The sequence below is a fragment of the Onychomys torridus genome, chromosome 4 (genome assembly GCF_903995425.1).
Source record: "Onychomys torridus chromosome 4, mOncTor1.1, whole genome shotgun sequence".
NCBI classification, from domain to species: domain Eukaryota; kingdom Metazoa; phylum Chordata; class Mammalia; order Rodentia; family Cricetidae; genus Onychomys; species Onychomys torridus.
In genome coordinates this window covers 53744564-53767958 of record NC_050446.1, presented here as the reverse complement: position 1 = coordinate 53767958, position 23395 = coordinate 53744564, and the positions used below count along the sequence as shown (strand labels likewise).

General features: G+C 44.3%; 1 protein-coding gene across 1 annotated transcript; it reads right to left on the bottom strand.

Annotated features, from left to right (window-relative positions):
• Positions 1-2780: 2780 nt before the first annotated feature.
• Plekha3 (pleckstrin homology domain containing A3) lies at positions 2781-21624 on the bottom strand. Its single transcript, XM_036185527.1, has 8 exons — positions 21310-21624; positions 16944-17060; positions 15104-15259; positions 11866-12002; positions 11259-11423; positions 8719-8762; positions 6564-6676; positions 2781-3898 (listed from the first exon to the last, which is right to left on the bottom strand). The coding sequence occupies exons 1-8, from the start codon at positions 21347-21349 to the stop codon at positions 3774-3776; spliced, it is 897 nt and encodes a 298-aa protein (XP_036041420.1). The 5' UTR covers positions 21350-21624; the 3' UTR covers positions 2781-3773.
• Between the last annotated feature and the right edge of the window lie 1771 nt (positions 21625-23395).

The window sequence follows — 23395 nt, the reverse complement described above, 5'->3', positions numbered from 1 at the left end:
TCAGATGGCTTTCTTGAACCCAGGACCAGCTGCCTAAGGGTGGTTCCACCTACAGTGAGCCGGGCCCTCCCACATCAGTCCTTCACCAAGAAAATGCTCCTCAGGTATGGCCACAGGCCAACCTGGTGGAGGCAGTTCCTCGGTTGAGGGTCTCTCTTCCCAGTTTGTGGCAAGTTGACCACAGCTAACCAGCACAGAGCCCGAAGTCACTCAGGGAGCTGCAGACCTGCTGCTCCACACTGTCCTGCCCCCACCCCCAAAGCTAACCCTATTTTACAGTGACAAGGCAAGAGACAGCCCTTGCTGAGGGTGAAGCAGCTTGGGCTCTGTTCCATTTTGAAGGCCACTGTTCTGAAACAGAGACAACAGCAAAATCCCTCGAGTTTATTCCATTTAAAAAAATGAAAAGCAAAACCTCATTTGCAGTACAGCCAATGTGTCATCCTCTCAGAAAGCTGAGGCTGGAAACACTGAACACTGGGATTTTATTGGCATCTACAAGAACCAGGAAATAGGATGCTTACCTGACCCAGGATGTCATGGTGGGGACAGCAGTGAAGGCAAGCGTTTTCTAGAAACTATCCCTGGGCCCTAAAGTAAAAACAAACACACACGGTTTTTCTTTTCCTCGGGCATCCTGACAAAATATTCTGCCTGATTCTTGAGGGCTGATTTGAGGGAATGGCCTCCTGAGAGTCCTCGGAATGTTTAAGGTAGAGTGTCGCCATGACAATGGAGGTTTCTTGTGGACATCATTCTATACTAAGAATCTACTTCTGGATTTGTCCTGACTGAGGAAATAACCCAACACAATTGTCCCAGCTGATTTTACGTCAACTTCATAAACCAGAGTCAACTGGAACGAGGGAACCACAATGGAGAAAGTACCTCCATAAGATTCAGCTGTGGGGCATTTTCTTAACTAGTGATCTATGGGGGAGGGCCCAGCCCATCGTGGGTGGTGCATCCCTGGGCTGGTGGTCCTGGGTTCTGTAAGAAAGCAGGCTGAGCAAGCCATAGCGAGCAAGCCAATAAGCAGCTCCCCTCCATGGCCTCTGTATCAGCACCTGCCTCCAGGTTCCTGCCCTGCTTGAGTGCCTGTTCTGACTTCCTTCAATTAGCAGTGATGTGGAAGCTAAGCTAAATAAGCCCTCTCCTCCCCAAGTTGCTTTTGGTCATGGTGTTTCATCACTAGGACGACATAACAAAATTCAGATTTACAGAACAATTCTCAAGATCCCACTAATCTTAGAAACTCTGCAGACACAGAGGGAACGGGCACCAGAAATGAAAAGCAAGGACTTTTTTGCTTAGAAGTCAAGAGTCTCCAAGTATCTCAATATCCATGCCCTAGACCTAAGCAAAAGACAATCCATGGCCAATAAGCCAAAGTTCTTACAGAGTAGTTCTTGACTCATTAGTTTCTTAAAATCCAGAAAAGTCAGGCACAATTCATCCTCAAAATGCAAGATTCCCTTAAGCTTCATAATTTACTTCCTTCATGGATTAAAACCTTGACAGCAGCCAGGGGCAGATAACCATAGTCCCAGATAACCTAGACACTGAGGCAGAGGAAACCCTGGAGCCTAGGAGCTAAGGTTGTGTCTGAACAACACAATAAAAACTTCAAAGAAAATAAAAATTCAAGTCGGGTGCCGCCGGCACGCCTTTATTCCCAGCACTCTGTGAGGCAGAGCCAGGCAGATCTCTGTGAGTTCGAGGCCAGCCTGGTCTACAGAGCTAGATCCAGAACAAGCACCAAAACTACACAGAGAAACCCTGTCTCAAAAAGCAAAAAAATTAAAAATAAAAAAATCAACATCTACATATAAATCAAGATATATGCCCTCAAAAAACTCATTCCACAAGTGTGTGGGGCCAAGACAAAGGACTCCAAGGTCATGTTTTCAGGGAAATGGTGTACCTACCAAAGCTCCTGCTTCAAGTGTGTATATGCAGAGGGGGCAGAATGCAAACTAAAAACATTCTATTTTTAAAATGTTTACAAAGGAATCATTCACAAACTTGTCTACTTGGGTAAAGCGACAGAAAATGGAATTTCCTATTTTTCTACAATTTCAAAAGCTTATTATAGTACTTTCATTATAAACCTGGTGCCATAATGGGGAAACACCTCCAGAAAAACTATCAGTAGACCACAGTCTGCAAGTTCCTATGGTTTAAAAGAAAAAAGACTGACTGCCCAATCAGCATGAAAACTTACTACATCACCGAATTTTTCCAAATTGAATATATAAAATACAAGTTATGAGGGGGCTGACTCCACTGAGCAGAGAGAGAATGCTCTAATGACTCATTTGCTATTTTAAATGACGGGCACTTTCAGAAGCAGTTAAATGAAATACATACTAATGCATATAAACATTTTAAACTCAGGGAAAAGTACAGACTTATTTTAATAAATATAAAATATGTGGCTACCATCTAAACTAATAGGATATATAAGCTAAATATATGATTGATATATGTTCACCTTAGGCCTGAACACTGAAACAAAATAAAAACCAATAAAGAACACTAAAGGCATTTACTAAAGACTAGACAGAATATCAATGAATGTAAAAGATACAATGTATTAGATGATGAATCTGAATGTAAAAACCACATACTTATTAAATATGACTAACTTAAAAACATGAAGCCAATTTTTGTTAAAGTGCTGCTCATTCAAACTCTGGGATAAGACCATCACCCCAAAGTGACTTAAAAGAACAACAATCTACAGGGCAAACACTGATAATAGATGACAGGCACCACCAAAAAATGCAAATTGTTCTTTAATTAAATAATGCCGTTCTCAAGTGATATAGAGCAGTCATCTTGACAGCATTGCTTCTTTTGTATAAATACTTGTAAATTAAAAATGTCTCTAGGTATGCCAAAGAGCTGCAAATCATACAGCAAATCTTACAAGAGCAGCTTAATGCCTACTTTTGAAAGAAAGCACTAAAATCCTCTTCCATTGAAAGCCATTTATTTCTCTGGTGTAAGTGAACAAGATCACTGAGACATCTGCCTCTCTTAGAACAATGTCAATAACAACAATGCATATACATTTTAAGTTGGGGAGATCATAAAAGTTAGGACATAATCATCTTCTGATGCAGTAAGAAAATAAATAAATAAGAATTAAACACTGTGACCTGATGTTTGATACTGACAAATCAGTAGTGTCAACTTCACAAATGAAGGACAGCAGAGTCTGATTCCTTTTTTAAATGTTCAATATGTCATGGCATTTGGGCTAAAGACCTTTAGAATATGAAGTGTTTCCTCTCTTGCTTAAAGGAATGTGATCCAATCACCATCAAGCTGCTATGGTAATTAATTTGAAGCTGGGGTGACGTGACCTTTTGGTCCATGGCACAAGTTACATCTATCACATTTCTGTCAAACAAACCTGGCGAGATTTCATGTTTATATACTACAATACACACTGACCAAGCTGTCAGTCCCTCACAGTTTTTTAGAAAAATATCTACATTTGTCCTTATGGATGTCAAAATGTTACACCATCATTTGTTTAAAAAAAAAAAAAAAGATGCACATTCATACTGTGAAGTCATTAGGAAAATACTCTTGCAAGTAAACTATAGAAAGATAAAATACACTTCAAAAGTATGTGGGTTGTTTGTTTACAATATTCTATAAAGTGCAGAGAAATCCTAAGGAGGGGAAGCTACCCCAGAACGAGTTTAATACAGCAGCTTTTGCATAGCAACACTCAGAGGAGGCTGGATGGGTCCGTTTCCTCAAGAGAAAGGTGGAAGAGGTTCTTCAGCTTCAGATTGTGTCTTGGCCATGAGTCTGCTTTCTTCAGGAATGGTTGCTGAGGCCAAATCTCCATTAAGTGTGTTTCCTGAACAGTGAAGAGGTCCTGTGAAAAGTGATCGGCAAATTAAACATCTAAGCAATGCTGACTCCAGGCTGACTCCAGATGTGAAAGAACATCTCAGGTCTGTTCAGAGAAACAAAATTCTACCAGTTTCCTAATAACCTTTTGTTCTTGCCAGAAGCAAGGTTGGCACATTACATGCCATCGACCTGTTGAAATGAATCTAACCTAGCTACTGCTTTTTCAGCCTCATGGTCTTATGCTGTTAGTAACTTCCTATAAACAAAGACCCAAAAACGTTACATGATTTTTCCAAGATCACACTTTAGTCACAGAACGGAGCCTTTCTGAGCAAAGCTAGCAAGACTTCTTATGTCGGACGTTCCCCTTTCCACATGGCTCATAGCTGCCAGTGAAGTTGAGGGGAACAGAGCCTAGTAGCATGCCATTCCAGAGTAGTTACACTTCCACAGGCTGCTTGAATTTACCAAGGCTCCCCTGCCCTTTGGTTTTCTTTTATTGTTTGTATGTATGTATGTATGTATGTATGTATGTATGTATGTATGTATGTATGTATGTATTTACTTTCTTTCTTTCATAGCCTTCGTGCTTTGAGACAACATCTCAGTATATAGCCCAGAGTGGCCTAGAACTCAGGATACACACCCAACCGACCTCAAACTTACAACAATCTGCCTCCCAAGAGCCACCACATCTGGTATTGTTTTATTTTTCTGATCTTCAAAAGCAAATTTTCAAAACCAAAAGCACCTTACAAGAAGAGTATTGTCATGTAACAAGTTTTGGCTGGACCAGAGTGGGAGCTCAGTGGCAGACAACACTCAGGAGGCCCTGGGTTCAAGCCCCATCACAGAATAAATCAGGCATGGTGTGACTGCCTGTGATCCCGGCAGTCAGGAGGTAGAAGCAGGAAGATCAGGAATTCAGCCTCCAATGCACAAAGTTCAAGACCAACCTGGGCTACACAATACTGTCTCAAAAAAATTTGTCAACAGATGATTGCAATATACCTAATACTAATATGCTAATATAATACACTAATATATAAAATACACTAATTCTCTGATTTGTTAACTAAACCATTAAACAGAAAGAAGTGTAAAGATGATACTTTTCACCTTGCCAATTCAGAGACTTTATGGTAAACTGAGACATATGTATAAATGTGTGAATGTATGTGTGACATGTTTGAAACAATCCTAACAACTAAGTTAGTGAATGTCTTTGCCTAAATACCTGAAAATAAGTCAGATGTGGTAATGCATGCCTGTAACCTCAACACTGGGGAGGTAGGAGGAGGATCACCAAAAGTTCAAGGTTAGTGTAGTCTACAGAACGAACAGGTTCCAAGCCAGCCAGAGTGATACAGAAAACAAACATAGGCTAAGGAGATGGCTTGCAGGTAAACTGCTTGTTTCCTAAGCAAGAAGAACCAGCCAGCTACTGAGATTAGCCATATTTGTTAGCTCTGGGTTTGATTAGAGGCCCTGCCTCAAAATCAAGAAAGAAAGGCACACTTCTTTAATCCCAGCAGGGAGGCAGAGGCAGGGGCAATCTCTGAATTAGAGGCCAGCCTGGTCTACTGAGCAAGTTCAAGACAGCCAGGGCTACACAGAGAAACCCTGTCTCAAAACATGCCCCTTCCCCCAAAAAAGGAAGCAATCAAAGATCAATGTAAGATTACCAATTCAACCTTGCCCTGCCCCGACTCACACACGTAAAACCTCATATGCTTCACATGCAAATATATTAAAAGAAGAAAAAGTAAATTTTTAAAAATGTATTTGAAAGTGGCCAACAGTTGTGTCTGGAATCAGTTGCATTGGCAGCAAGACCACATCCTCCTCCAACGGAGCCTGCCTAAGAGTCTCAGTAAGGAAAGGCTACTGCTTTTTCACCCATTCAAACCACAAAGGCCCCACTGCTGGCTCATCTCACTCTATGACCTGGCTGTCTGGAGACACTAACTACCATGTGTTGGGTCATTTCTGCAGGGAAATCAGATCCACATTCCAGTGAACTCTCCCACATGCTCCATGGGAGGTAAGGACTCTAACAGGTGACAGTCTATCCACTGAGATGTCAGCATAAGATGACATCTGTGTTCCCTGGAAACCACGGTCCTTGCAATCAAATGAGTTACACCCTGACCTACTATGAAAGACCTTGCTCCTTAGAGAAAAGCACAAATTTTAACAGCAATCCCTAGACTCTTCCTGAAATGACAGTCTGCTGCCTCTGAAACAAGGGAGAGAGGTACAGGGATCAGTGTTGTCAAAACCATACAAGATTACTTTCTTTAGCCATTTTAAGGCAGATAAATAATTTAGCATAGCTGATTTTCCTGATTTTTGACCTTTATTTCCTCTAGAATTCTACCTACAAGTAATGATTTTTCTGTAATACTTTAAAATGGAAACTAGTGGTAATAAAGACATAGTCAATAAAAATGTCTCCAAGATAAAGTATCTACCAACGATCTCCAACACCTCTTAACAGAGTAACAAAGCTGTTGGGGAGAGAATGTATGAGCAGATGTGGGCTGTGGGGGTTCACTTCTCTCTGGGGAATTCACCGAAGAGCAAAGTCTAGTGTTCCAGTGACAGTGTATTTCAGTCCCAGAAACTACAAGAACCTGGGGCAGTTGTGCTGAAGTGGCCAAAGAGACAGAAACTGTGGAACTCACTCTCTGGGTCTTCAGGGGGCACGTCATTACAGGAGTCTGTGTCCGAGTAGGTTCTATGGCGTCGCTGAGGTCGGTGAAGGGCGGAGGCCGCTTCTTTGATGGAGCAGCTGCTCCTGCACGTTAGATAAAAAGCGTTAAGCTGTGGTCATTGAACAATGAAAAGACCCTTTCTTCACTGCGATTTTAAATGGCTTCTCTTTAAGGCCAAGCATGGTGGTGCTCACCTACAATCCCAGCACTCTGTAGGCAGAGGCAGGAGGATCTCTGTGAGTTTGAGACCAGCCTGGTCTACATAGCGAATTCCACAACAGTCCAGACTACACAGAGAAATCCTGTCTCGAAAAACCAAGTGAGAAACTCTTCTGAAGCTTAATCTCTTACGTTAGTTAGCAACATGCTACTCATTCAGAAGGGAAGTGTGCAGGCAACTGGGTCTGCCTGGAATAGCCAGCAACTTAGAGGCCATGTTCTAAATGAGAAAAGAGTCCAAAGACACGCTTCTGGGACGAGCGGCCAGTGAGGCGGTTGACAGAAGTTGTTTGCAAATATCTGAGAATTGTCACAGGCTACACAAGTGCCCATGTCTAATGTCAACCTTTAACTGATGATAGAGCAGACTGAAGGGGGATGCCAAGAGTTTAGAAATGTCCAGATGTAAACTCACTGACAGCAGAGACCGAAGGTAAAAATGGTGAAATGGTGGCTAGAAAAAACCAATTCTCATGGCTATGTAGCTTAGTGGGCAGGGTGTTTATGTAGCATGCACAGAGCCCTGAGTCTAAACCCCAGCACTGCATTAACCTTACTCCATGCACTGAGGGGATCAAGGCAAAAGGATTAGGATGAGGCATGCTGGACTCGGTCCCGTTTTGAGGCCAGCCTGTGAAACATAAGGCCCTGTCACCAAAACAAGTGTTTTTAAAAATCAGTCTAGGAGCTGGAGAGATAGCTCAGCAGTTAAGAGTACTGGCCCCAGCCGGGCAGTGGTGGCGCACGCCTTTAATCCCAGCACTCGGGAGGCAGAGCCAGGCGAAGCTCTGTGAGTTCGAGGCCAGCCTGGGCTACAGAGTGAGATCCAGGACAGACACCAAAACTACACAAACAAACCAAAAAAAGAGTACTGGCTCCTACACCTTCCAGTCTAGACATGCAAACCCAGAGGCAGATCACTACCACCTAACAGCACCTCAGCTTCTATTTTATGATGGTGCAACATCACTGCACACATCAAAGAGAGCCTTTTTATAACCTACTGTCCAAGGAACAAAGGATAAAATACAGCTCAGAAACCTTGCCTTTCTATCACCAAAATGAATGTTTGCTGCCAAATGACTTGGCTTCCACTGCTCTGTAAAGTTCAGCTGGTGAAATGCTTCAGACCCTGACAGAGCTGGGTCTCTATAAATTACTGCTTTCCTCTGAGCAGATCAATTCAACAAGGATTAGGTAATTACCAGAGGAAAAGGCTCGGTACTTAATAGTCAGCATAGAGAGAGATGCTGAAGAAAATTAATTTCGCCACTTTCCAAAGAACAAAAGGACAAGCCTAGTCACCGAGAAGAATACGCCTAGTGACGTACAGGGTGTGAACAGCTCAGACACTGGCAGGGCCCACTGGAAGGGGAATTCTTTACAGTGTTGATATGATTATGGCTTCCTCTCTTTCAGTGAGCTCTTTCTCAGTGACAGCCTGGCATGACCACATGGTACTATAAAGAGCTGAGATAAAAAATGTCCTCAGTTGTGAACACTCAAATACAAATTGCTCTCTAGCCACTTGATATAGTTCATTAATATTTTTTTTTAAGCAAAATGTATCGCTTGGTGGCAAGTACATTTGCCCACTGAGCCTTCTCACTGGCTCATATTTGCAGACGAATTTCTGGATATATTTCAAAACCCAAAGAAGCCACAACAGCAGGCACAGCACCAGCTTTGTGTTAATCCGCACACGTAAGTTTCCTTTCCTGGCCCTTTGTGAACTCAGCCCCCGGCACACGAACTAAGCAATACCCAGAAAGCTGTTGTGAGGACCCAATCCAAACCAGGCCTACTCCACAGAGCTGCCATCCACAATGGCTGGCGTGGGCCTGGAGAACTCCCCCGAGGAAGCACTGTCCAGACAGAATTTAGTCAGAAGGAATGGTGAGTCTACCTCTCTGAACTGCAGGAACCAGGGTGGCTGGCGGAACGCTTCATCTAGAAATGAAGAAGAGAAGACAAGACCTTGGCTCAATGTTTAATCAAATAATGCACCTCCAATTTATTATCATAACTGACACAAATTGATTCAGAGAAACAGATGCCTGGACAAGCCATTTATCTCTTACAGACTCAAGTAACAACCTAAACACAACGTCAAACTCTCTCCAGTAACAACTGACTGAAAATTTCTCAACACATAGCGAAAAAATACTAAACTTCTAATTATTTATGTGTGTGTTCTATGATATGTTAAAGCATAAAGAATAGTACATCTACATAACTAATCTAAGTCATTTTTAATAAGAAAAAGGAGTATCTAGCAAACCAGAGAATACTCTTAACAAATGTTCTTTTCTCCATGTTCTAAAGAGCATGATCAGAACGTGGGATACAGCTTCTCTCCGCCATTCCTACTCAGGCAGCTTCCTGTGGGTGCAGCTTTCATGGAGGGCAATAGTAGCAAGTCTCGGCTCTAAAGAACTCAGAAAAACCCTAAACCTCAAATAGGTTTCTAAAGCATTTATTTAAGCAACCAACAGGCTGAGGATGTAAGCTCAGGGAGCGTTTGCCCACCATACACAGGCCAGACGGAGCCTTGGAACTATAAAAGTAGAAAAGACATGTTAAAAGGAGAAAGCAGAATGTCTAATAAATATGGTGAACACAAAACATAATTTAGAAGATCCAACTTGTCCACCAAAAACTAGAGGGCAGCCCAAGGAAAAGGGTTATTTCAGCTTAATGAGGTGACAGAGACGCTGTCTATACGAAAGCTTTCGCATGCTTTACATACGTAAATGCCTTCTGAATGTGCAACGAGAGTCCAGCTGAAGTGACAAGAGGTATTTCTAGTCCAAAGGCTACAGGATGGTATGAAGATGCAGCTCGACACTAACATGCTCCTTCACAGTAACTTCCCTTAGAACTGTTCACGCTTCGAGGGACTGGGGAGACGGCTCAGCATTCAGCAGCTTGTGTGAATGCTGCTCAGACAGGACCCACACCAAGTAGCTCACAACCACCTGCAACCCAGTTCCCAGGGGGATCTGACACCCTACTTCTGGCCCCTACGATATGCTCAGCATGAAAGAGGTGCTGAGAAATCCTAGCAAAGGATCCTTGCTAGACAGATTGAGACAGAAAAACCTCCTTCACTAAATCAATGGAAATTTCCCTAGTTCATCTGACCAAACTGCTTACTTTATGGACACTATTAGTCCAATGTTCATCGATGAAGACAAGTCTTAAATAACTGTAGGCCATGCTCTTACTCCCTCTGCACAACTGAACTGGCTGGGGTGGGTGGGAGAACACAGGAGTGAGCTGGGCCCTCTTCTCACCAGGCTCATCCAGGAATGGTGAAAACAGCCAGGTGCGTGCCTCCTCCTACCAACAGGCTCCTGAGCATACTTCAAGGAAAACAACGCCATGCTTGTAACCCTTCTCTCACGAGAGGCTCCTCACGGCATGCCAGGCAGACTTAATAGCAGGGGAAGCACCAGGAGTTCGCCACCTCCAGCAAAGAGGTCTTGGTGGGCAGAGTAAACAAGACACTAACATTACGCACCTCCCATGAAATGGCTCAGATCCTTCACAATGACCTCCTGACAATGGAGACATTCCACAGATGAAGAAGCAGAGCAGTTAAGTAACTTGCCTACTCAGAATTCAAATGCAATGCTGACTGCAGAACAGTTCCCACTGGACATTTCAAGCTTTGCTTCACAGTACCCCTCAAGAGTCAAATATCACTCTATTACAAAGCTGCTTTTATCAAGCACACAGGTGTGCCTCTCCTGAAACACAGACCGCACTATATATAACGCCGTCTGGACCCACAGGCAGGGCAGGCCATTCTCAGGCCCTTCAGAGTGGAGAGACCAAGGCATTACTGCATGTGCTGAGCTCAGCAGCTGAGAGGACCCATTACCAGAGCAGACAAAACCAATCTGTGGACTACACCCTCCCCACTTCCCATTTCCACTTGTACAAAGAAAAGAAAAAGAAGAGAGGTTGAGACTGTGGCTTGTTGGTAAAGTGCCTGCCTCTAAAGATTTGAGTTCAGATCATCAGCATTCTGCAACTATACACAGGGAAGGAGGCAGGCATGGTAGTGTGCATCTGTAACCATACACAGGGAAGGAGAGGGCATGGTGGTGTGCATTGCAACTATACACAGGCAAGGAGACAGGCATGGTGGTGTGCACCTGTAACCACACACAGGGAAGGAAATTGATGCCCGGAGCTCACCAGTCTAGACTACTGATGAGCTCCAGGTTCAGTGAGACACTGTCTCAAAAAATAAGATAGAAAGAGCAACAGAATATACCTGACAATGAACTCCAATCTACATGCACAAGCACACGCACACACACACCACACACATAACACACAAACACACACAAACAACACACTCACACCTCAAAAAAATTCATTTTAATTTAATGTAAATATATTTATATTCCTAGAAGAAAAACAAGAAGTTCCAACCATCTGAACAGGAGAAGGCGACACAGGAGAAACCAAGGGATCCGGATGAGAGAGTTGAAACATCTCAGGTTTAAACTTGGCATTTGCTATCTTCACACATTCCTCAAGCGTTGTGATGAATGTGTTACAGGTGGCACTAAGCAAGGAAGAGGCTTCATTCATGTTCTGGAAAACCACAAGTAAAGACTGAGCAGACTCATACTCAACCATGAAATCAGGCACATCCTGAGAATCAAGTGAAAAAATTAATTGAAGCTAAGACCTTGTCACTAAAAGAAAAAACAAACCAGAAGTTATCTATTGTACTCATGCAACTGGTCCAGAGAACAAAGGCCAGAACACTTCTTCCTAAGCCTCATCTCCAAACTACTGAGTGGCTGCAGAGACGAGCCCTGACTCCCTGGAGACTCGAGCTGCTTGGATGCTTGCCTCTAGCACAGAGACAGATTTCAGAGAGCCCAGTGGAGGCTACAGCAGGAAGCTCTGAACAACTGCATGGAACTCTGGGATGGCGTTTCCATCAGCCTACAGAGTGGCGAAGGATGCCCCAGGGCGGTACATAGTGCAGTCTAACCCCATGCAAACAAGACCCCTTTGCATGCAGTACCTCTACACTGGGAGATGAACGACTCTCGTCGTGGTGAACAAATTCCTGGATTGTATGAACCTGCTGCATTAGGAGGTCACAGTAGAGGCGAAGTTCAGACATTTTGGTTTTCAGAGATTCACTGGTCTCACTTATTTCTAAAAGAAACACATATAAATATCCAATTAGATCATTTTCATATTCTTTGGTGTTACAATAAAACAACCGTTTTAAAAGCAGACAACAGAAGCTAAGGAAGGAAATGGCTCAGTAGACAATATGTTTGATGCATAAACCTGAGGGCCTAAGCTGGATCTTTAAAACCCACATACACACGTTGGACCCAGTGGTGGTCTGTAACCCTAGCCCTGGGAAGGTAAAGGCAGCAGGACCCTTGGGGCTCGCTGGCCAGCTAGTGTACCCCTATTGTTGAGCTCCAGGTTCAGCTGAAGACCCCATTAGAAAATAAGGTGGAGAACAGCCAAGGAGTACTTCCAAGATAAGCCTCTGGCCTCCACATGTCCACTTTTCCACACACAACACGCACGCATGCACACATGCAACAAACACAAATTGTGTTACAGCTTGGGATGAGAAATCTTTGAAATGGAATCATAAGGCCCTAAGAAATACTTCTTCCTCTTTACATAATTCAGGAGAGACAACTGATAGTCACACGTCTACTATGTTTACACAGGCTGACTTCTATAGATAAGTGATGATTGTTATTTACTTAATTTTATGTTGTTTAGGATGGGGAGGGGAGGGAGAGAGAATGAGCATGCGTGTGTGTGTGTGTGTGTGTGTGTGTGTGTGTGTGTGTGTGTGTGAGAGAGAGAGAGAGAGAGAGAGAGAGAGAGAGAGAGAAGAGAGGCACACACACAAGCACATGTCAGGACACACGTGAAGAGGGCAGGAGACTTCTCTCAGGAGCTGCTGCTTCTTCTGCCACCTTGTGAGACGCAGGGACATCACTCAGGTCACCAGGCCTGTGCGTGAGCATCTCTACCCACTGAGACACCCTGCTAGCCTGGTCACTGGCGTTTTAATACACAGCATTTCCACTCTATTACTCATTTTCTTCCCTGTGAAACCTGCATTTCTGTTTTTGGGTTGTTTTGTTTTGTTTTGTTTTGTTTTGTTTTGTTTTGTTTTAGTTTTTCGAGACAGGGTTTCCCTGTGTAGCTTTGCGCCTTTCCTGGGACTCACTTGGTAGCCCAGGCTGGCCTCGAACTCACAGAGATCCACCTGGCTCTGCCTCCCAAATTGCTGGGATTAAAGGCGTGCGCCACCCCCGCCCGGCTTGAACCCTGCATTTCTACTTTTGTGCACTAGCTTTTGTCTTTTTCTTATACACATTTTTCTCCAGCTCTGATATTAGTTTTACTTTTAATATATAAATTGATGTTAAAGTTTTAATATATTAAAGACAGTATTTCATCTACCTACATAACACAAATATAGTTTTCTTCTTTGTATGTTTTAGCATACAGAAGTTGTTGGCTTTTGGGTAAGAAAAGCTACTCCACAGAAACATCTATTAATTTTCTTCCTTTGGGTCCCATTTTCACATTTAACTGTTCTTGGAATTTTTAATGCAGCGCTCACTTTCTTCTCCTTAGTGGCTCTGGACAAACTATGCATCCAGCCAGCACCTCAGCTGTTCACCGGCCATTGTCTTTTAAAGTAGACATAAAAGCTGCAGAGGAGGGAAAACAGCGGCCACGTAGCAAATGCTGCTCTTTCAGAAGACACTGAGCCAGGCCAGGGGCGCTCGCTGCACTGACCTACACCAAACTTCCGTGCGTTCCTCTTTTTGGAGGGAGAGGGGGTGCTGTGCATGTGTGTGGGAGCATGCACACACAGGTGCACAGATGTCAAGGCCAGAGGTTGTCATCAGATGCCTCTCCTTGACTGCTCTTTTATTAACAGAAGCAAGGTCTCTCACTCAACCTGGAGCATCCCATGCAGCCAGTCTAGCTAGCTTACCACTGCAGTCTCCTGCATCCACAGCAGGCAGCCACACCCATCAGCTTTTATGTGGATTCTGGGGTCCAAACCCCAGCTCTGAAGCATTTCATTCACTGAGCCACCTCTCCAGCCCCTGTTCCATTAAAAGTGTGTGTGTGTGTGTGTGTGTGTGTGTGTGTGTGTGTGTGTGTGTTATACATAGCACTAGTTTAGCCTTTTAAGTGTACAGTTCAGTGACATTAAGAACATTCCAATGCTGTGCAATAATGACCATTGTCCACCTGGACACATTTTTATTTTTCCCAACAGAAACTCTGGACCCACTAAACACTAACCTATTCCTCCTCCATGCAGGCACTAACACCAATATTTTACTTTCTTTTTCTACTCTACTCTCTTCTTTCTTTCTGCTTTATTTACCTATTTAGACAGTCTCATTATGTGGCCATAACTAGCTTCAAACTCAAACTCCTCCTGCCTCAGAATCCTAACGAGCGTGCATCACCACGTGGGTCCATTCCCTTCTGTCTATAGAAATCTCACTATCCTTACTATGTGAAATGAGCGCAATCAATGCCTCTCTTCTTACGACAGGCTTATTTCTCTAAGACATGTCTTTAAAGTTATCATGTTGTAGCATGTGCCGGAATTCCCTTCCCTCTTAAGGACGAATAATATCCCACTGTATAGGCACCAAGTCTGTTTATTTATTCAGGTATCTCTAGAAATTTGGATTGAGCCTATCTTTTGGCTACTTCTCATCCTAATCTTAGCCACACTTTATCAATAATTTCTTAAATGTAGCTGAATAACATTATAAATTCCTGCATTTTCTATCACCTATAATTCAGTAGTTTTCACTAAACTAACTTAATATTGTTTTTAATTTTTAAAAATTCTTTCTATGCATACAATGTGTGCAATGAACAAGCTCAAGAGTCAGCCTCTGGAAGAGTGTCTCCGTTTTTAAAATGGGGCCTCTCACTGACCCGGAGCTCCAAAATTAAGCTAGGCTGGCTGGCCAGTGAGTCCCAGGGATCCTCTGGTCTCCAGCTCATCAGGGCTGGGATTATAAGCATGTGCTACCATGACTGGCTCTTGACATGAGCTCTGGGTGCTGAACTCAGGTCCTAAACTTAGACCTTCACGTTGTTTACGAAGTTCTTACTATGGAGATCTACTGATGTAAGTCTTTTAAATTACTAACTTCCTTCTGGTTACTTACTGAGAGTAGACAGGCTCATTTATGCCTAGAAAGCCGTTAGTACAAGAAACCTGTAAAAATCACCTTTCTCTTTTGCAGTCCTAGTGTCGGTCAGACACGCTTTGGAGCTCCCCAGGGCCACCAGCCACCTCTGTCTCTCGGCGGCATTTACTGCCTTCATATAGAAATGCTGCTCTCCTGGAATGATTAATTCCATTCTTGTGTTGTCTGCTGAGTGGACTGTGATGACACAGAGAAGAAATACAGTTATAGACTCAAAGCATTTGGAGGGGTCACACCATGTAGTGTTAGAGGCATCACAGACTTAAACCAAGACACACAACACAATGAGGGCCACTCTCTGAGAAGCCCCAGGAGCACTGTGGAAACTACATCTCCCTAACACCCAAGGCGGCAATGTTACCAAAGCAATGCCAGCATATGACAGTAAAACAGACATCCCATTTTTACTCACACTAGAATTTCAACACTGCCATCTGAGCAAAGACAGTTAAAAATGATGTTTCCAAAATATCACTTCCGGGAGAAGGTCAGGTAGATGGGGGCCATACCAACATGATCACTAAACCCAAATACAAAGCATTCCTCAGAGAAATTAAATTCCAAGTTCAATACAGGGAGGTGGATTATAGTAGATCTTTAGTTTTCATTTGTTTGGCACTTACTTGCTTATTAATCTGTCTGCCTGTGACTAGGTCTTACTATGTAGCTGAGGCTGGCCTGGAACTCACTACAAAAACTAGGCTATCTCAAACTTTCTTCTAAGCTCTCCAGGCCAGCCTAGGCTACACACAGAGACTTTGTCTCCAAAAAGGATGAAGATGAGGAAGGAAAGGAGGAAAAGGAGATAAAGGAGATGGAGGAGGAAGAAAGAGGAGGGGGAAGATTGTATTACTAGTGAGTCTGAGCTAAAGATAAAGGAACAGAACTGTAGCTAAAGAATATGAACCCAAAGCAGGAGAAAAAAAGAAGAGGAGAAGAGAAGGAAGGAAGGAAAGGAGGGAAGGAGGGAAAAAAGGAGGGAAGGAGGGAGGAATAGAGGGATGGAGGAAGGGAGGGAGGGAGGGACAGAGGGAAGGAGAAAACTTACTTCCCTCCTTGGCTTATCTTACTTAGAATTACCACAAAATCACGCCAAAGTAGATTCTAGCCCTGGAAAATGTAGCTCACTGCATTAATCTCAAATAAGCAAATAGACAGGACAACAGGATGCCTCTGGGTATTTGGTGACTTTGAGCAAGCCCTCATGCAGGACGGAAGAACTCAAGCTGTGAAGAACTCAAGCTGTGACTGGACATGAGAAAGGCCTGGAGGGAACTAAACATTCATTCCTCTGGTGCTGTATCCCTTTCAGCTCCCCTTAAGAACTGAAATCTCCTCATTATCATTTTATCTGATTTCATTCTACCCACCTTCATCCACACACCTCAACCACACACAATATGTATGTTTTCATATCTCCAGGAAAATTAGACCATGACCTACTACGCTATTGTTCCCCCTTTGGAAGAAAAGGAAACCATCTGTGTTACCCACAAATGCTCAGCTGCAGTCAGCAAGTCGCCAAGCTTTTAACTTCTACTCTGCACTTTATCAAGACCCCACAGGGATGGCCTGCTTCATCTACAGAGCTCAGCTTCGACCTTTCCGAAATCTTTCCACCAGGGTGAAACAGAAAGTATCTAGATGCTACAAGAAATGACCTATCAAGTCCAACAGGAAAGAGCACGAGAAGCTTCAGTGCAGGAAACATTTACAGAGGGGGGAATATCAATAATGTTAATACTGTGAATAATGTTAAACGCTCTCCTTGATTCCTTAAAAAGAGGATTTGAAATAAGGTGGTCAGCACACACTCATTTCCCTCATTTGACGCAGACTCTGGAACCCCGTGGTTCCTCACCTTTAATCTCGCAAACCGCCATCTTTATACTTCCTTTGCTCCCTTTGCAGACATCATCCTGTGAGTCATAGTAGGACAGGATTCCGTTATCTAGAACAAACCATCGGGGCTGCCAACCTGTGGAGACCAGAAATCCAAACAGGTTAATCAATTATTTTTACATCATAAAAAACTGATTTCAGCCACGCCACATTAATTCTGGACTCGCAGTAACAGTCACACAATGAAACGTTTAATGGCCAACACTTGCCCAAAATGTCCTGCGATCTTTGGCTAGATAAGAAAGGACTATTTTTGTTCTAACTCACAACCTTCTCTTTAACATCCCAAGAGATGTAGCCCCAACCACAGCTCCACCCAAGCACCACATAACTGCCCCTTTTCATGTAGGAGAACAGATTATAATGGAGAAATATAATTTCTTTTCCAAAATGGGACCCAATCTAAACATGAAATTCATGCCACATCACCTACAAGTAATTTTATAATAGTTTTATTTCTGACTGTGCCCTATAGAACAAAGTCAAGTGTGGCATGTTCCACTTGTGAGAGTCTCTTCAGCACTTACAAACCTTTGGGTTTGGGAGCATTTCAGATTAAAGCTGCTCATCTCGTAATGGAAAAAAAACCAACAAAAAAACAAAAAAAAAAAACAGAAAACAAAGGTTTTGCCTCAGTTCTGTTACCATTCTTGACGGTTAACCTAGAGTAAATATTTTCATCCCAATAAGTCTCCAAAATTCTTTCTTCAAAACAAGTGGACCAAGGCACAAGTATACAACGTGGCCTTCCTCCCGTGATGGAAGACCCCGCCTTTAAGGAAATGCCCTTGAACTACAGGAAAGCAAGAGAAATTCCCATTTCTTATGCAGACGTGATAGCCTGTAAAAAGAGCAGATCCCCACCCACCCTCCCTCCCTTCTCTGACGCTAAGGCAAAAATGCTACTAACTTCAATCACTCATCTCACTGACATTTCCTCAGCAGTTAAGGCAAAGTCTGTAACCAGGAACGATGGCTTTCCTCTTCATGCCTCTTGAAAGCCAAACTCGTGTTCCCTGGAATCTCATCAAGCATGGTACTAAGAGACAGCAGGTCATCAACTGACAACACAGTGACCATGCTGGAAGCAGTGGGACAGTCCCTATCCTTTCCATCACTATTAAGTCACACTACAGTGTAAGTGGTCTAAAGGCAACAGGCCACCATTAGAACACGGTGACCAGAGGCTGCTGACCAATTCATCAGTCCACATTTCCCAGATCAGACAGTGCCAAGACAGAACACCTCCTTCTTATAAACTGACACAAGACATAAAACTTTGGGTTCACTAATACTTTTGAAATAACAATGTTGTGTTATGGTTACTGTTATCAAGTTGACAAAATCTTCCAGGTGGGCCTGAAGTGGGCTCTATGATTACATTAATTGAAGTATGTAGACCCTTCTTAATTGTGTGTGCAGGATTATTCCTGGTCAGGGGATAATGGATGGTACAAAATGCAGACAGAGCTGTGCACTAGCATGGACTCATTGTTTTCTTCTGACTTAGGACACAACATACGTTGCTGCCTTTATTTCTGGGACCTCCCAGTAAGAGTGAATTATAACCTTGAACTCTGAGCCAAATAGACCCCTCTTTCTTAAGTTGTTGATTTTATCAGTGAATTTTATCACAGCAGGAAGACACCGAGTTGGCACAAACAGGCTAAATTTTACCTTCTATACCTTGCTTAGGAAGTCAAGGGATGTTACACCCACCTGTTCAGAAGGATAAACCAAGCAAACTTCAGGCCCCAGGAAAATACATTTGTGTAAACATTGTATTCCCTAAGGAGGGCTGCCAAACTAGAAGGAAAGTTCTTTTGGTATTTGGATATTATCTTGTTCCTCACTGCATAAAGATACCCTATCATACAACAGGTGCTTTAAAAAAAAAAAAATGTGTTTCTCAAGGCTAGAGCGATTGCTAGGCCGTTGAGAGCTCACACTGCTCTTCTAGAGGATCCAAGTTCGGTTCCCAGCACCCACATCAGGCAGCTCACAACCACCTGTGACTCCAGCCTGAGGTGCACCCATGCATTCACTCACAGACACACATAAATAAATATAAATAAACAAGGAAGAGATGGTGGGGTGGAAGTAATTTAAGTACAGTACTCATGCAGGAAAGTCTAGAAAAATGTAAAATAATGTAAAAAATTTTTTAAAAAAAGGCTGTGGGGACAGCACTGGCCGAGACTGTGCAAGGAAATACAATGAAAGTATTTTTTTAGTGTATGTCTACAATGACTAAAAGAATGAATTAATGACTACATTATTTTTCCAAGTACTAATTCACTGTAGCAAATTATAAAGAGGAGGTGGTAGAAATACAGGCTTCCATCTCAGGTCCACGTAGGCCAGTAACATAAGGTTTGGTTTTCGAAAAGCATTACTGTGCATTATTGCATTATTAAGATGCAACATCTCCTCAAAGCAAACTGTGAGCAAAACGATTCATTTAGAATTTGTAGGATCTGAGAAAGTCAGATAGTTGAGTGTATTCACCTAATCAAGTCTGTTAATTGTCTTGACCCACCTTCTCGGAGAAATACTTAATCTAACTTTCCCTAACTGGTTCGCTTTCATAGCACAGTAAAAGCATTGGTAGGTTATTTCCTGTTTCAATTTCTACTTTAACAAGCAGTTTTCTCAAACTACCAAATGTTATGGAAACACATGCTGGCCAAGAAAAGTCAGAACTAACACTGTCATTACACTGAAGTCCTCAAAGACCAGCCAGGATGAACAGCCCCTCATCCTTCCGACTCGAGAGATACTAAAATAAACAAATACACTGCAGAGCCAGCTTTACATTTTTTAAACGTAATTATTCCAAACCAAAGACTTCACTTCAGCCAACTCTACAATGCTTAGTTGAAGTTAAGCTAAAATGCACCCTAAAAACTAAAACCCCAGCATGTGCTGGCACCCACGCCGAGAGAGGAGGACACCTCCCACAAGAACACATTTCATCCCAAGTGAAACTTCCCCTTCAATTAGAACTCATGGCAGTAACTGCCCATTGCTTTGGGCCAAGCAAAAAAGACTCCTCTGGCATTACCTCCAAAGACAGAGTGCTCAAAAGCATTTGCACCTCCAAGCTTAGAGAGGCTGTGGAACTCGGTGTGAACATGCCTCAACCAGCAATCTGTGCTCACAACTGCCCAAATGAAAACTCTTAGAAAAACTATCTGCCTAATGTCTTACTGGTTCCAGTAAAAACATGTCCATTACATGGTTTTTTGGCTTTTTCGTTTGAGCAGAAACCATCAGTGAGTGTATTACAAATATTAAGCGGCTTGCTATGGCAAATCTGGCTCTAGCCAGATATGCCTAAGCATTTAGCCTTTACAGGGTATAACGTGCAGATTCCCACAAGATGGGCGGACATGAGTTGAGTGCATCATAGAATGACTACAGGGCTCAATATGTGGCACAGAATAAGTGGGCAGCAAGTCAAGGACTGTTCCTCGGGACTAAGAATCTGGGTACTGCCCACATTTCCCTTAGAGTGCCAGTTCTACTCTAGTTTGGTGAGATCATGAGATCCAGAAGTTGGAAGGTATCTCTGGGATAAAAGAGCCAACCACCCAGGCCCTGGCCAGCTGGGGTCCTGAAAGAATATCACACTTGTCTTTAAGTATTGGTTATAGCAGAGATCACAGGATTTGAATTTAAGGTGTTTTTACGAAAAGGCTAGACTTCCAATATCACAGGCAGGGGCAGTTTCCAGCGGTTGATCACATTCCTCTACCAACAGATTTCTTCTACCTACCTCACCAGTGAAACTTGCCTGCTCCTTCTGTGTGGCATTTCCAATTATTCCTCACAAAGACCCGCATTCCCATAATGTTGAAATGCGCTTTCCTCCCATCTCACAATTACCCGAATTCCCAAACCTCACTTGAAAACCAATCCCTAAAAACATTCTGAGAATAGCTTCCCAAAGCACACCTGATGAGCTCAGACAACCTCAACAAGTGGACTTTCAAACCAGTGGTAAGAAAATGTAAAGGAATATAGAAAACATATCTTAAAATTAAATGATTTGACACACATACAACACATCAATTAACAAAATGCGAAAGCAAAGACTGTAACGACACACTTAGGGTGGGGGGAGACTGTCCCTGAGGCACAAGGGATGCCATGCAGGTGTCTGGTGCGTGTCCCATCCTCGGGATGGTGCGCAGTCTCGAACTCCCCGTCGAAGCGGCCCGGAATGGGTCCCAACAAGGGGCAGAGTGGAACTGGGTCCCGAGGCTTGAGAGGAGGTGAGCGAGGTCCAGGTGGCCCACGGCCCCGCGCCGCCCGCCCGGTACCTGTGAGATAGTTGGTCCACTTGTACAGAACCCCCTCCATGCTTCAGAGCCCGGCGCCGCGCATCCTCCTGGCCCGGCGCCGGCCGCGCTGCTGCGGAGGCGCGGGCCCGCAGCCCTCCGCCCCGACCCGGGGGCCCTCAGAGGCCCGGCCGGCGGGCGCCGCGTGCTGCTCGGAGGCCGCGAGGCGCGGACATCCCCAGCGGGAAGGGCGCGGCGACCCCCGGGGCGACCCCAGCGCCCGCCGCCCTCCCGCTCTGCCGCCGCTCCACGAGCCCCGGCGCTGCCCTCCTGCGCGCCCGCCTTCCTTCCCCCCGGGCTCCCGGTTTGTTTTCATTGACCCCGACGTCGCTTTCACTTCCTGGATGAAAGGGGCCGGCTCGGCCCGCGAAACCCCTCCCCGGCGGCGGGGCTCCGGGACGGCCGCGTGCCCGAGGCTGCGCCGCGTGCCCGAGGCTGCGCCGCGTGCCCGAGGCTGCGCCGCGTGCCCGAGGCTGCGCCGCGTGCCCGAGGCTGCGCCGCGTGCCCGAGGCTGCGCCGCGTGCCCGAGGCTGCGCCGCGTGCCCGAGGCTGCGCCGCGAGCCCTCGTGGGGCGGCTCGGCGGTTCCTGGCACCCCGGGCTCCCCGGCTCCCCGGCATCCGGAACCTCTGCGCACAAACTCCCAGGTCATCCTGCTCCGGGCGGCGACCTCGCCTTGCCTCTTTCTGATTTTTTTTTTTTTTTAATTAAAATCAAGAGCTGCACATCCCCACCCCCACCCCCCCCCCCACCCCGCTTCCAGTGATCATACCCAGGGGAAGTAGGAAGTTACCTCCTAGGAAAAGCTGGCAGCAGTGGCAAGGGCCTGTAATCCCAGCTTGGTAGAGAAAATGACAAAAGGCTAGCCTGGGCTACAGCGTGAGACCCTTTCTAAAACCAAGGAAGGGAAAGAGGGATACAGAAGTATGGAACCAGGGCTGGCGAGGGCTGCAAGCTTCCAGGTAAAGTGCTTGCCTCTGGAAGCATGATGACCTGAAGTACCATCCTCGGTACCCACATAGTGGTAGGAGAGAACCCTCTTCTGTAAATTGTCCTTTGACCTCTTCACGTGGGCCGTGTCGCACGCACACCACCACCAACAACAACACATGCACACGCACACGCACAAATTTTCTCTTAATGTTTTTCATGCTGTATGTCCAGATGTACGCCTTTAATACCAGCATTCAGGAAGTAAAAGCAGTCAGATCTCTGTGAGTTCCAGGCCAGCCTGGTCTACGTAGTGAATTCCAGGCCAGCCAAAGGTACATAGATAGTGAAACCCTGTCATAAAAAAAAAGAAAAAGAAAAAGAAAAGAAAGGTTAAGATGGAAACAGGCTTTGGATTTTCGTTTTGTTTTTAAGTAAAGGCTTACCCTTAGATTTGTTTTTAATTTGAAATTTTTTAATTAAAAAAGTCTCACTTGGAAAAGAACAACACCTTTACACACTTGACAGTGATTTTCAGATTTAGAAAGTTTTGCAAATTCCAAACAATCAGATAAAGCAGGCTCAGTATTGAGGTAGGGAAATGCCTGACTTCCCCCTCAGAGAAGGCTGACTGAACGGGATAATCTAGATATTCCCTTGATGAATTGATGACTGGATGGATATCCAACAAATCGCATTAATGATAGTCTAAGCCTAGCGGGTATTGTAAAATCCAACTTTTGTGCTGTTTGTAAGGTTTTCATACTAAAAGGAGAAAGGGATGTATCAATAGAGTTGGCCAATCTCCGCGGCATACTAGCCGTGAGATTGGAACAAAATGCTCAATAGTCAATTTCCTGTCTGATGTGACCAAATTCTCATGGGAAAAAAAGATTTTCTCGCTCTGCTGGAAGCCTTCGGGTCAAGGGCGGCCCCCTAAGAGATGGGAGACAGAAACACAAGCTAGCTTCTGCAATGCCAGGCATGGGCTGTTGGAGACCCTCCACTGTGTTCCGAGGCCTGTGACAGACGCATAAAATGACCCTGGAGTCCTTTTATGCATGACTGCAACCCCCATAAGCCCTTCGAGGGCTTCCCCCAAAGTATCAAAGAACTGCAGTGACCCTATTTGTCCCTTTC